Raw genomic sequence first — 14,784 nt, 5'->3', positions numbered from 1 at the left:
TCTAAATATGCTGGATGGCCCGCAGGCTATATTAGCTGTGCTCTAGTTAGGGGGAGGGGCTAGGAATGCACGCCCTCATTTTAAACATAATGAGGTGCTACCATGCTGGGACTTGCAGTTCCATTCAGAAAAAAACATGCTGGTGCACACCCACAGAATATAATAAACTGCGAATGGCATGGAGTAAGGGGAGTGCTTACTGCATATTTGGCCAAACATGTGAGTCCATCCACCATGTTACAGTGAACCCCATCAGATGGGTCCCTGACGTTACTAATACTAACACATATAGAGCAGTATCCAATTAGCCCCGAACATTGTTCGGGCGCTAATTGATCTCCGCGATCGGGTAAAACTGGGAGTTTTCTCTGTTTATTCCCGATTTTCGTTGATGTTTTTTTTCACCCTATCCTATTATTTAGGTCGAAATAATATGATAGTTCTCAGAAAACACATAGGTCCGCGAGCTTATCGCGGCACCTATGTGTGTTCGCCTTTTTTTCAGGTGAAAAAAATGGCAATTATTGTGGATTCTTTTTCAGGACACATCAGGTCCCGGAAAAAAAAAACCCTGATAAGTGCCGGCGTCAGGCCGACTTCGGGGCTAATTGGATAGTCCCGGACAAGGTAATTATATGCGGTAATTTACCGCGGCTAATGGGATACTCCCCTAAGTCAGTTTATGAAGGACTTGCCATAATCATGCCCATTCTAATATGCAGACAGTACAGCACATCATGTGCTGATTAAAAACGCCTAAGGGCAGATGTAGGGGGGCTAGTACCAGACGGAAAGAGTCCCTACCTTATACGTGTATTTTATATCCACAAATACCGAGGAAAGGTGGGGAGACTGTTCTCTAGTTACTTACACGTGTCCCCTTTTCCAGGGTAAGGTGGAATGCTGGGACCCCCGCATGAGGAGCCGCGTAGGGATTCTAGACTGCGCCTTGGGCAGTATAACAGAAGAGACAGAGTAAGTTAAATTACTGGCAGAATTGACTTTTTTATGTGACGGCTAAAGCCTGGAAAGCTGATGTGTGTATTCCTGTACCTGTCACCTTACTGTCTATGGAAGTGGTTGTAGTATTCCTTTATAATAAGATATTAATCCCAGTCGTCGTGTTTATTAATGACACATTTACTCATCGTATAAACCCCCTACTCCCCTATAGTCATCCAATTTTAATAATGGCTAAAATCCTGCTTATAAAAGGAATACTTATAGACACGTGCTTCAGTCACCAATAAAATCAGCCTTTGTTCAGTTGCCAGGAATTTCCATATGTCGGCCATAACTAGCATGTGTTTGTTTGTACTGATCATTAGACATAGGCTCAGGATACAGGGACAGGTCTGGCTGCTGTAGTATGCATGCTACTTTACATAGGTAACATGTCTCTTCTTACAGCTAAACTGCCTCCCCTCCCCCATTTCCTCTGTACTAGTGATCTCTGCATGGTAATAAACTACAGAGAATAGAAGTACTGAGGGGTTGGCTTCCTGGTAAATCTCCATAGTGACCGAGCAGCTGTGTCACACACTTGTGATATAGGGAAACCGTGCACGGTCACATACATTAATAAAGGTCAGAACTCAACTTGGAGGAACCGTTCAACATGGTGTCTGACCATACACATTTCCCTAGGTGCAAAAATAATGATCCTTTTATTTATTTATTTATCACCAGTTATTTATATAGCGCACACATATTCCGCAGCGCTTTACAGAGAATAGTTGGCCATTCACATCAGTCCCTGCCCCAGTGGAGCTTACAATCTATGTTCCCTATCACATGCTCACACACATACACACTAGGGTTAATTTTTTTATGTGTTTGGAGCCAATTAACCTACCAGTATATTTTTGGAGTGTGGGAGGAAACCGGAGTACCCGGAGGAAACCCACGCAAGCACAGGGAGAATATACAAACTCCACACAGTTAGGGCCGTGGTGGGAATCGAACCCACGACCTCAGTGCTGTGAGGCAGTAACGCTAACCATTACACCATCTGTGCTGCCCAATGATCCTTTTATTAATAATTAAGATTGTGTCAGATACTTTATGTAGCTTAGTGCTGGAGACAGTTGTTTATTGCAGTTAAACTGTTGGAAAAGTGGTGGAAGATTTGGTGCTACCCATGGGCCTTAGATGTGGCAGCACATCCTGGGCATAGGAAAGAATATGATCTTATCCAGTATTCCGCCCTCAGTAGTTCTTATAAGCGTGTCGGTGTAAACAGTACAAGGAACTTAAGAGACCTATCCATTAGGAGACCTGAAGGACTGAACGCTAGTCATTCAGTCCTTCAGGTCGCCTAGGTGCGCTGCCCGCTCTGAGCGGCGTTCACTGAAAGTCATTCAGTGCAGGAGAACGACCTCCTATCTGTGCACATGTGGAAGCTGACTATCGTCGTCAGGTTGACGAGCATGTTCCACAAATAGTTGGCGTCGGCAAGGACCCAGCGTGCACGCGTATCGCTGGTCCTTGCCGGCTATCCATTAGACCGACTTGCTGAACAATCCGACCAAAACCTCAGTTTAATGGATAGGCCCCTTTATGCTTTGACAAACTGTTCTGTAAATGAGTCGTTTTTATCAGCCACATTGTATCAGGACAGATCTTTACTAGAAACACACTGATTTTTTTTAGATTAATACTGTCACTATTTCATGCTTTAAATTGTGTCCATTCATATTATAGTAAACGGTTTATCCATATATTTGAGCCTCTAATTGTATTCTATCTATCTAGCATTTTTAGGCATTTACTAAGCGCAGTGTATTTGTTTTCAAGTTACGCCACAGTTTTCCCACCTAAATGTATATGGCAACAGCTCATGTAAATAGGAATGCTGACTGTTATCTTTTTTTTTTTTTTTTCCCTCTTTCATCCATGGGGACACTGGAGAATACTGGGTATAGGTGTTGCTGGAGCAGTCTGCGCAGTAAATATTTAAAGCTTGACAGCACAGGCTCCTCCTCTCCTATACCCCACCCACTGCTCTGACAAGCGCATTCTCTTCATAGTGCCCATAAGTGCTGGCCACATTTTTTTTCAATTGCTGCTGCAATTTTTTTTGTTGTTTTACTCTCTTATTCAACATCTTTGGGATGGCTGGTAGGGCCGTCCGTTCTGCAGGACCTGCTCCGGCGTCGCAGTTAGAAGCTGCAGCCGGTTCCTGGACCACACAGGGATACTATGGCCGGAGCCAGGGGCTCAGTTAATTTAGCCAGTTCAGGAAGGAGGTTGGCCAGGTGCTCTGTAACAGGCCACCATGAAAACCGCTGGAGTCACTGGCGGTCGGCCGGGGGAGGAGCCTTTTCCCTTTGAATCCTTCCACCCCATCTTGTACTTGAAGTCGCTCAATGTTTATCTCTGAGTTCCCAGGTTCAGGATGGAATCTTTCCGGTCAGTTATGTATGCCTTTGAACTTGGGTATTTCCTGGTGTCCCTGGATGTCAAGGAAGCTTATTTACATATTCCCATTTGGGAGGATCATCAGCGCTTCCTGTGCTTTCCATTTCTCTCGGGTTATTACCAGTATAAGGCCTCGCCTTTGGTTTGTCAACTGCATTTTGGGTTGGGCAGCACAGACAGTGTAATGGTTAGCATTACTGCACTGAGATCATGTGTTCGATTCCCACCACGGCCCTACCTGTGTGGAGTTTGTATATTCTCCCTGTGCTTGCGTGGGTTTACTTCCGGGTACTCCGGTTTCCTCCCACACTCCAAAAATATACTGGTAGGTTAATTGGCTCCCAACACATATTAACCCGTGTGTGTGTGTGTGTGTGCGCATATGTGGTGAGGAACATAGAATGTAAGCTCCAGTTTAGCTCCATTTCCAACACCTCTCATTGTCACAGGAAGTTCGTCACTCTCTGGGGCTTCCCTTCCTCATCCAGGACTAAATGCTGCTTACAACAGAAGCGAACCTGAAGGGGTAGGGGACCTGATCTCCCAATCTCGCATTCTAGGGCAGTGTTCACAAATAGGCGCTATAGCGCATATTTTACCCCATATCGGGGACTCACTTTTTTAAAGTCCCCGGGGACGCGCTGTGCTGTGGCCAATCCCTGACAGCTGGCTGCAGCACAGCGCGTCCCCCTGCAGAGACGGACATAACGCTGTCTGTTAGAGCAGCCAATGAGAGTCAGATAGACTCTCATTGGCTGCTGCTGTGGAAAGCCGTGCTGGGATCAAGTGTCTGATCCCAGCATCGGCACAGCGTCCCGTGCCCGGCGCTGGGACAGTGTTTGTTCCCAGCGCCGGGAAAGCCACTGCGGCGGGTACCTGGTGAAGGGACCACCTGGTCCCTTCCACCAGTGGCGGCGGGAGAAGCTTGGCTCCGGTCGCGAGCTGAGCGGAGCTCGCTGCCCGGAAGCCAAGTAGCGGCGGCAGTGGTTTGACACTGGCCCGGGCCAGCAGCCAATAGGAGGCAGACGCGACGAACCAATCGCGGCTCGTCACGTCATAGCCCCGCCCACTCGCGGCGTCTTGAATAGACGTTGCTGAGCTGGAACGTTCAGTCCGTCGGCGGAGGGGAGGAGTGAAGACCTCCCGAAGACAAGTGAAGAGCGGCGCGGCAACAGTTCCGGCGGCCGCGCAAGAGGCCAGAAGACTGCGTGATCAAGAAGGAAGAGGCGGTGCCACTGGCCAGGACGGGCCAGCGGCAGAAGACTGAAGCTGAGGACCGAAGAGGACTGCGGGGGAGGAAAGCAAAAGTGCTAACGAAGCTCCCCCCCGCAAGCCTCTTCCACCGTACCGGTAGGCGGCCTTTGGCCACCGGTATTTTACTCCTTCCTAGACCACCAGGGTTGTCGGGCACTAGGCCCGTGGGGTAAATTCAGGCAATAGGCCTGTGGGTCTATAGGCGGGCACAAGGCCCGGGCAACATAGGGCGCATTAGGCCCAATTGAAGGTATATGCCCCCAAAATAGGTGTGTGACTTGGGCATTAGGCCCAGGTCACTAGAGGGCCCATCTATTTGCCCTTTAGTGGCCTGGGCCTAATGCCCAGGTCACACACACATATTAGGGGGGCAGATACCTTCATTGGACTGCTTAGGTGGTCTGACAGGCGTACTACTGCTGGGGGCACTGCACAGGGGGTCTAAAGGGCATTAATGTGTGGTATAATGTGTAAAGGGCATTAGTGTGTGGCATCATTTTGTAAGGGGTATTGCTGCATGGCATAATGTGTAAAGGCTGGGCTTTGCTGTGTGACATAATGTGTAAAGGAATGTGTAAAGACCTGGCATTTATCCTTTGATAATTATGCCTATTACCTAAAGTGGCTAACCATAATATCACTTTAAAACTGGACACGTGAATTAATTACAAAGGTTCTGTGACTGGCTGACTTCATGCCTAGATTTCACCTGGTTTTAATGAGCCACAGAACCTGTGTAATCCATGAGTGTCCCAGTTTAAAGGGATGATATGGTAAGCCTACTTATTAACTATGGGTTTTGTGAACAGACAAGTCATATTACCTGAAAGATCATGGAGGCATTAAAATATGCATTTAAGGGGCTTGTGGGGATAACTGATGCTGTTGGGGGTATCAGATCTGCATTTTAGGGGCATGTGGGGCTGTGGTGGCATGTGGGGAGGTCTGAGGCATATGGGGAGCTCTAAAGCATAAATTATGATGGGACCCAGAAATGGTCAGGTAGGACCCCATTTTTTTTAAAGTGGTGGGTCCCTGGGACCCACAAATTTTGTCGCTCACGGCGGTCACTGTAGGGTCGATGGACGGCCCAAGGATTCACTTCTTTCTATCAACATTCTGGAGCTCATGGCAATCTGCAGAGCCCTCTGTCAGACGAAGCCTCTTCTTCAGGGTAAAGATCCAGTCGGACAAAGCAACCGCCCTTGCGTATATAAATCATCAAGGCAGTACAAGAAGCCCGAGAGCCATATGAGAAGTGAGCATAATTCTCAGTTGGGCAGGGTGGTTCCTCCCAACTCTATCAGCAGTTTATATCCCAGGAGTCGACAACTTCTAGGCAGACTACCTCAATCGTCAGGATCTTCACACGGGGGAGTGGTCCCTCCATCCTGCAGTAATACAATTGTTGGTGGAATGCTGTAGCCAACCTTCCATAGACTTTATGGCCTCCCGACACAGTCGCAATCTGTCCCAGTACTGCTCCAGGCCTCTGGATCTGAACGCCTTCCTGGTGGACGCTCTGTTGGTCCCATGGATGTTTCCCCTAATATACCTCTTTCCACCCATGTCAATGCTGCCTCTAGCTAATGCAAGCTGAAGCTAGGGAGCGGGTCAGCTATCCTGATGACTCCAGACAGGCCAGGCAGGGACTGATGTCTGTGACTCCCCCTTGTCATCTTCCTCTAAGGCCGGACCTTCTATTTCGGGGTCTGTTCCTGAATCCCCGGAACTCCCTCATCTGGCTTTGACGGGGTGGCTGTTGAGACATCCCTCTTGAAGGCCAGGGTGTTTTTATACTTTGTACACACATTGCTTTGCGCCATGAAATCTGTTTCTACTAAGGTCCATCACTATGTGTGGCAAGCCTATTTCCATCAGGAAGCTAAACAACGTTTTTTTTCCTCTTCAAACTCCTGTCCTTTCTCCAAGAAGGGTTAGATTTGGGTCTCCATCTCTCTTTTCTCAAGTTCCAGGTCTCAGCCCCCTCTGTCTTTTTCCAGTGTAAGATTTTTTTTTTGTATTCTGGTGGTGCAGACTGTTCTCCAGGGGTTGCTTCACATCATATCTTCTTTTATTACCCCGGTTGCCCCTTGGGATTTGGTTCTGGTCCTGTGGGCTCTTCAGAGTCATCCCTTCTAACATTTGGACTCTGTGGACCTCCGATAGCTCACTATGTTCCCTCTTGCTATCTCGTCTGCCCGTAGTGTCCCTGACTTGAGTGCCTTGTCTCACAGATCTGTTTCTGATCTTTCACCCTGACTGAGTAGTTCTGTGGACCAGGATGGATTTTCTTCCAAATGTGGTCTCTAAGTTCCATATCAGCCAGGACACTGTGGTGCCTTCTCTTCCAGTGGACGATCAGCGGGATCCACTCTCGTCTTTTGCCTCATTGGACGTAGTATGGGCTCTCCTTATGAGTTGGCAGGACCAAGGCCTTCTGACACTCAGATTCTACTACTTGGCAAACAAGATGGTTCTGGACTTGGGGACAGCTTTGTAGGGAACCTCCGTGGTCCTCTGCACACACTTTCATTAAGTTCTAAAGATTTTCACCTCTAGTAACGCTAGTTTCGGGCAAAGGGTCCTACACCCAGCATAGGAGCATTCCCTCTCTTAGGAGACAGCTTTGGGATGTCCCAGTGTTCTCCAATGTTTCCCATTGATAAAAGAGAAAATGTAATTTTGGTACTTACCTGATTAAATGCTTTTCGCTGAATTTCATGGGGGACATTGGATGACCTGCCTTTTCGCCCCTGGCTTTTGTTTGGGGTGGTTTTTTATGGGTTTTGGCGATCCAGGTCCACTGAGTCTGTATGCGTGTTGTGTGCCTGCTTTGACTCTACTCCTCCTCCTCTGTCTTTTGGGCTTTGTTAGTAATAACTGGCAGTTCAGGGCAAAGGGGGTAAGGTATAGAGAAGGAGAATCCTTTTTGGTCAAGCTTTAATTATTTAGTGCGCTGTTTTCTCCAGCACCACCTATACCCAGTGTTCTACATTGTCCCCCATATAATTGGGAGACAAGGATTTAATTTATAATGTAAGAACCAAAATCCCACTTTTTTTTTTTTTGACTTGGCCTGGTTATGTGGCTTACGATAAAAAATTTTGTTTATGAAGTTTGTGCACATTTTATAGATTACCTGGGTTATTACCAGGATAGATATACTTAGTGTGTGTGTATGTTTACATTGTAATGATTGAGGTTAGTAGAATGTTTATGCCCACGTTGTTTCAGCGGCTACAACATGCTTATGTTCTGTTTCTGTCTACATTCTTTTAGAATTGAAGGGTTACCGTCGGTTTCTGCCCTGAAGTTTAATGGACCTTTGCACATGGCAGTGGGAACGTCTACTGGACAGGTACACATAGACTATCTGATAACAGGTGGCACGGAGTACTGTTCAAAAGTATGGAAGAAAAATGATCTTTTCTATGATGCTTAAAAGTTTTGCTTAATATCACATTCCTTATATGAAACCATTTATATTGTCACGGTGTCTAATGTCTCAAAAGCTAGTTCTCACATATATTAGAAATACTTGCAGTGTCCTTCCTTTTCCATCTCTTTGTGGAGTTCCTTTTCTTTTTCCTTCTGGATGAACTTGTGTGATCCTCCTTCAATCATGGGGTTAACTTTCAATAATCGTGTTGATTCCGTCTGTTTCAGATAATATCCACGTAGTTAGAACATTTCTCAGGTGACCATGTAGGAGAAAAAAGTGCCTTACACTCAATCTTCTTTTATACTTCTTTAAAAACCTCTTCTGCAGGTCTGCCTGCCACCTACGCGTTTCACTCTCAATCTGAAATAGGCAGCAGGGATACAGAGCGCTGTTACTGTAAAATACATAGGCAGCGGCTCTCAGAGGATTTACAAAGACAAATTAACACAGATCTATTTGTGTCAATGTTTCTGGTTTATTTCAACCTGTCATCAGGATACGGGTTGAAGTAAACCTGAAACGTTGATACAAATGGATCTGTGTTAATTTGTCTTTGTAAATCCGCTTAGTGACGCTGCCTGGACTTGACTATATATAATATATATATATAATTTATATTATATTATATTTTTCAGTATGAAGACCTAGGACTTAATAGGCTGTTAAAACAGTGACTATTCATGTTGGTGAAGATTGTGATACCAGGCAGTGGCAAATTCAGTGCAACATAAACACCTCAATATAATAATGGGAATCTCCCACTTCAGTCTGTGCTTGACAAGTGTGTAGCTGGCATGTGAACTGGTTCAGACACCCGTGGGTACCCGCCCTCTCATACTGTGAGCTACTCCAACGCTGTTGGAAAGGCGTGTCACAGAATACGGCTTAGTCTAGACCATAACATAATAAACCACAAAATAAGCAGGTGTACAAGCAATTACATTTTGTGCTGAAGCACCTAATGGTCTTCTTCATACCTAATAAACAGTCCACCTAGCAGATTTAGGACCTGCCCCTGGAAAAATGCTTTGTGTAGCTGTTAGTAGTGTCGTCTGGAAATCTGAATAGAAAAAGATGAGTCCAACAGACTACAACCTGAGAGCCACTACCTTCATTAGTTTAACGTCTAAATTATATACATTTTCCATCTGCCTCCTAATAATCTGTCATGTTTATGTCCTAAGTTATGGGGCCCATACATCTAGGACACAGATACAATGCTCTGCCAATACGACCCTCGGATCAACGGCCATTGACAATTGGTTGGCGGATCGGAGAATTTAAAATGTAAAAAATCCCTGATTCCGACCATTTCCAGGTCCGGATTGGGGAATAGAGATATTTCAATATGTTGATAATCGCGGATTGCCCGACCCCTCTATCGGTAGAACAGGGAATTTCTGCGACAGCGGCTAAATATTGTGTCATTCTAAATCATAAAATGGGTCATTGCAAAGTGAGAGTGGGTGAACTTTAATGTAACTTTTCCATAGTGATAAGGACCCACTCTCTCATTAGAATGACCCCTTCCATTACTTTAAAATTCTTCAGTTTTTCTTAAAAAAATAAATAAAATCAATTTGTGTAACTTATGCCCAAAATGAATGAGAACTGTATGTGGACATTTGACCTTTTTTTAATGTGGCAATTTTTTGGTTCTTTATGCAAAGTACACCTACCAAAGCGTGTTGCTCTAAGGTGCAAATTGCACCTCAGTGTAAGAATAGATTAGTCCAATGGTTCCCAAACTTTTTTGAATCACGGCACCCTGGAGTATCAGCGTAATTTTCACGGCACCCCTAAGCCAAAAGTTTAAGGAGAAATTCAGGAAAAAATGTAGTAAAATGAAGTAAATTGTGCTTATATGTCATCCTTAGGGTCAGTTATGTGGTGGTGGGGACAGGTTTGCGCTTCTTTTTGTCCACATATTTACATTACATTGACCATAAATAATTTGATTTGGTGCTGGACCACTAACCTGAGGCACCCCTGCAAATGTCCCGAGGCACCCCTGCAAGTGTCCCGAGGCACCCCAGGGTGCCACGGCGCACAGTTTGGGAACCATTGGATTAGCCCACAGAACGGCCATAGCATCTAGGTGGTTTTTTGTTTATATCGCTTTCTGCCTTGTCTGGGTAGTGCTGCGTACACACTGTATGATGGCAACGATCAGATAATGATCAAACAATCGTCTGATCGTTTTGCATGTGTTGGATGCAGTAAACCCTTAACGACTATAGCGTGGTCCCTATAGTAAGCAGGCTAACCTGGTAGATATCGACCAGGTCTGCCTGCTTGCACAGGCGACGTAAGTTGGTCAATAACGACCATACGTGGCCGTGCATCGACCATTGTATGGTCGTTTGCAGGGGCCACAAACTGTCAGATTTTAACGATAGGATCGTTATCGTTAAAAATCTGACAGCTTTATCTTGCCGTGTGTACGTTGCATATATCCATGTATCCATGTGTATCCATGGAGAGAGAAGGGGTTATTTATGAACTTGTTCTTAGTTGCAGAGATGAATAATTGTATTATGTTTATCTGCTCCTGTACAGGTCCTTGTGTACGATCTCCGCTCCAGCCGGCCACTGATTGTGAAGGATCACCAGTACGGCTTACCCATCAGATCCATCCAGTTTCACGACCCTTTAGAGCTGATTATATCTGCTGACTCCCGAATCATAAAAATGTGGAACAAGGATAATGTAAGTGCACATGTAACCACTTGCATGTTTGTTTGCAGGCGCAGTGCTTACAAATAATTATAATCTATACCTGAGCAAGCAACTCCTACTTGGATTACCCGAATATAAGCCGAGGCACCTAATTTTACCACAAAAAACTGGGAAAACTTATTGTCTCGAGTATAAGCCTAGGGTGGGAAATGCAGCAGCTACTGGTAAATTTCAAAAATTAAAATAGATACCAATAAAATGACATTAATAGAGGCATCAGTATTATGTTCATCTTTTTTTTTTTTTTTTTACTTTACTTTCCACTACAGTGGAAGTACCTTCATTAGAAACAGCGGCACCCAGCAGTTATGTTACTCTGGATAACAGGATGTGCGCATTGCAACTAGTGAGGGCATCTCTGCTTCTCATCAGCACCCCTCGCCGCTAACTGCTCTGGTGCACAGTCCACGGGGGGGGGGGGGGGGGGTTTGCGGGCGCCGCTCACCTAGCTCACCCGGAAGCAGACAGAGCAAATGGCTCCACAGGGGAGGGCGGGTTTTTGCGGGCGCCGCTCACCCGGAAGCATACAGAGCAGGTCACCAGCGCAGTGGAATCAGACAGGGCAGCATACCCCGGGGATATCTCACACTGCTACCGCCGGCCACCTCAAGCAGGTACTTTTCATTGTGGTCCTGGAGCATCACTCGAGTATAAGCCGAGGGGGGGCTTTTTCATTACAAAAAATGTGCTGAAAAACTCGGCTTATACTCCAGTATATACGGTAATAGTCTGCCTTCATTAAAGCCCCTTATTTATTCTACACATGGACGGTTATTTACAAACATTTGTTGAAATGTGCACAGGTGCAGTAATCCATAGCAACCGATAAGTACTTTCATCTTACATCCATTAAATGTAGTTACCGATTGGTTGTTATAGGTGACTGCATGTATGTACATTTACACCTTGTTAGCAAAGGGAGAGCAAAAAATCAGCCTAGTTTAATATTTTGACAAGGTTTTTGTGAATGTCATTTTAGGCAGAAGCTTCAGGTTAGTGCATACAGAAGATGGATTTGGGAAGTGCATGTGTACATTGCACAAAGCTCTCACCCTTGCAGTGCCCACTAGTCATTTATGTTGTCTTCATTTAGCTTTATTTTTATTGCATTAGATGTGCAAGATTTCTGTTTTCCTTTGTGGCAGTGTGCAGCCCCCTAGCTGATATTGTAGAAGTGTAACATAATGTGGTCAGTTTACTGGAAGTGAAATACTTTATTTTCCATAGGGCAAAGTTTTTACATCTATTGAACCAGAGGCAGACGTCAATGATGTATGCCTTTACCCTAATTCAGGTGAGAATCTGTTTTACATGTAGTAATAGAGTATATGTCTTAAACACTGCAAACACTCTTCCTTCCCTGTCTGCCTGCTACATCACTCTATTCTCCAACTCCTAGCTGCTGGCCCCAGCATTCTCTGCTCATCTACCTGCACACTGGCAGTGACATACACTGCTTCCCTGCCTGTATGTGTGATGGCCAGTGCGTTCTCTGCTCCTCTATACACTGGCAGTGACATACACTACTCCCCTGCCTGCATGTGTGATGGCCAGTGCGTTCTCTGCTCCTCTATCCACTGGCAGTGACACACACTGCTCCCCTTCCTGCATGTGCGATAGTCAGTGCGTTCTCTGCTCCTCTATACACTGGCAGTGACACACACTGCTCCCCTGCCTGGTTATGTGATGGCCAGTGTGTTCTCTGCTCCTCTATACACTGGCAGTGACACACACTGCTCCCCTGCCTGTATGTGTGATGGCCAGTGCGTTCTCTGCTCCTCTATATACTGGCAGTGACATACACTACTCCCCTGCCTGCATGTGTGATGACCAGTGCGTTCTCTGCTCCTCTATACACTGGCAGTGACACACACTGCTCCCCTGCCTGTATGTGTGATGGCCAGTGCGTTCTCTGCTCCTCTATATACTGGCAGTGACATACACTGCTCCCCTGCCTGCATTTGTGATGGCCAGTGCGTTCTCTGCTCCTCTATACACTGGCAGTGACACACACACTGCTCCCCTGCCTGGTTATGTGATGGCCAGTGCGTTCTCTGCTCCTCTATATACTGGCAGTGACATACACTACTCCCCTGCCTGCATGTGTGATGGCCAGTGCGTTCTCTGCTCCTCTATCCACTGGCAGTGACACACACTGCTCCCCTGCCTGCATGTGCGATAGTCAGTGCGTTCTCTGCTCCTCTATACACTGGCAGTGACACACACTGCTCCCCTGCCTGGTTATGTGATGGCCACTGCGTTCTCTGCTCCTCTATACACTGGCAGTGACACACACTGCTCCCCTGCCTGTATGTGTGATGGCCAGTGCGTTCTCTGCTCCTCTATATACTGGCAGTGACATACACTGCTCCCCTGCCTGCATTTGTGATGGCCAGTGCGTTCTCTGCTCCTCTATACACTGGCAGTGACACACACACTGCTCCCCTGCCTGGTTATGTGATGGCCAGTGCGTTCTCTGCTCCTCTATACTGGCAGTGACACACACTGCTCCCCTGCCTGCATGTGCGATGGCCAGTGCGTTCTCTGCTCCTATATACTGGCAGTGACACACACTGCTCCCCTGCCTGCATGTGCGATGGCCAGTGCGTTCTCTGCTCCTCTATACACTGGCAGTGACACACACTACTCCCCTGCCTGCATGTGTGATGGCCAGTGCGTTCTCTGGTCCTCTATACACTGGCAGTGACGCACACTGCTCCCCTGCCTGCATGTGCGATGGCCAGTGCGTTCTCTGCTCCTCTATATACTGGTAGTGACACACACTGCTCCCCTGCCTGCATGTATGATGGCCAGTGCGTTCTCTGCTCCTCTATACACTGGCAGTGACACACACTGCTCCCCTGCCTGCATGTGCGATGGCCAGTGCGTTCTCTGTTCCTATATACACTGGCAGTGACACACACTACTCCCCTGCCTGCATGTGTGATGGCCAGTGCGTTCTCTGCTCCTCTATACACTGGCAGTGACGCACACTGCTCCCCTGCCTGTATGTGTGATGACCAGTGCGTTCTCTGCTCCTCTATACACTGGCAGTGATGCACACTGCTCCTCTGCCTGCATGTGCGATGGCCAGTGCGTTCTCTGCTCCTCTATATACTGGCAGTGACACACACTACTCCCCTGCCTGCATGTGTGATGGCCAGTGCATTCTCTGCTCCTCTATACACTGGTAGTGACACACACTGCTCCCCTGCCTGCATGTGTGATGGCCAGTGCGTTCTCTGCTCCTCTATACACTGGCAGTGACATACACTGCTCCCCTGCCTGCATGTGTGATGGCCAGTGCGTTCTCTGCTCCTCTATACACTAGCAGTGACACACACTGCTCCCCTGCCTGCATGTGTGATTACCAGTGCGTTCTCTGCTCCTCTATACACTGGCGGTGACACACACACTGCTCCCCTGCCTGCATGTGTGATGACCAGTGCGTTCTCTGCTCCTCTATACACTGGCAGTGTCATACACTGCTCCCCTGCCTGCATGTGTGATGGCCAGTGCGTTCTCTGCTCCTCTATACACTGGCAGTGACACGCACTGCTCCCCTGTCTGCATGTGTGATGGCCAGTGCGTTCTCTGCTCCTCTACCTGCACACTGGCAGTGACACTCTTTACTCCGCTGCTTGTCTACGAGACAGCCACTGCATTCTTTGCACTTCTACAAGTAAACACTCTGCTCCCCTGCCTGCCTCCAGAACAATGCAACCTACTCCCCTGCCTCCCTCCTGATCACAACATTCTCTGCTCTTCAGCTGTCTCCTGAACACAACACACAGCTCGCATGCCTCTCCTGTATGTGTGCTGACAATAGCCTCAGTGTGATAGCCATGTTCTTTGCATTATAGGCACAATGCGTTCATCTGTAATACACAGTGATATGTTTGCCTCCAGCACTACACGTGTTTCTC

The 14,784-nt window shown here is 47.0% G+C and overlaps 1 protein-coding gene across 1 annotated transcript in view; it reads left to right on the top strand.

Moving 5' to 3' along the window:
- The window catches only part of NOL10 (nucleolar protein 10), a 91,624-nt gene that overhangs the window by 25,267 nt on the left and 51,573 nt on the right, over nt 1-14,784 (top strand). Inside the window, exons 9-12 of the mRNA XM_088444599.1 lie at nt 890-975; nt 7,957-8,035; nt 10,679-10,828; nt 12,086-12,152. Coding sequence (XP_088300725.1) covers nt 890-975; nt 7,957-8,035; nt 10,679-10,828; nt 12,086-12,152 — 382 coding nt within the window. The remainder of the gene's footprint in view (nt 1-889; nt 976-7,956; nt 8,036-10,678; nt 10,829-12,085; nt 12,153-14,784) is intronic.

The sequence above is a fragment of the Taudactylus pleione genome, unplaced genomic scaffold, assembly GCF_031769625.1.
Source record: "Taudactylus pleione unplaced genomic scaffold, aTauple2 ptg000367l, whole genome shotgun sequence".
NCBI lineage: Eukaryota > Metazoa > Chordata > Amphibia > Anura > Myobatrachidae > Taudactylus > Taudactylus pleione.
This window is presented reverse-complemented; position numbering and strand designations above follow the sequence as displayed.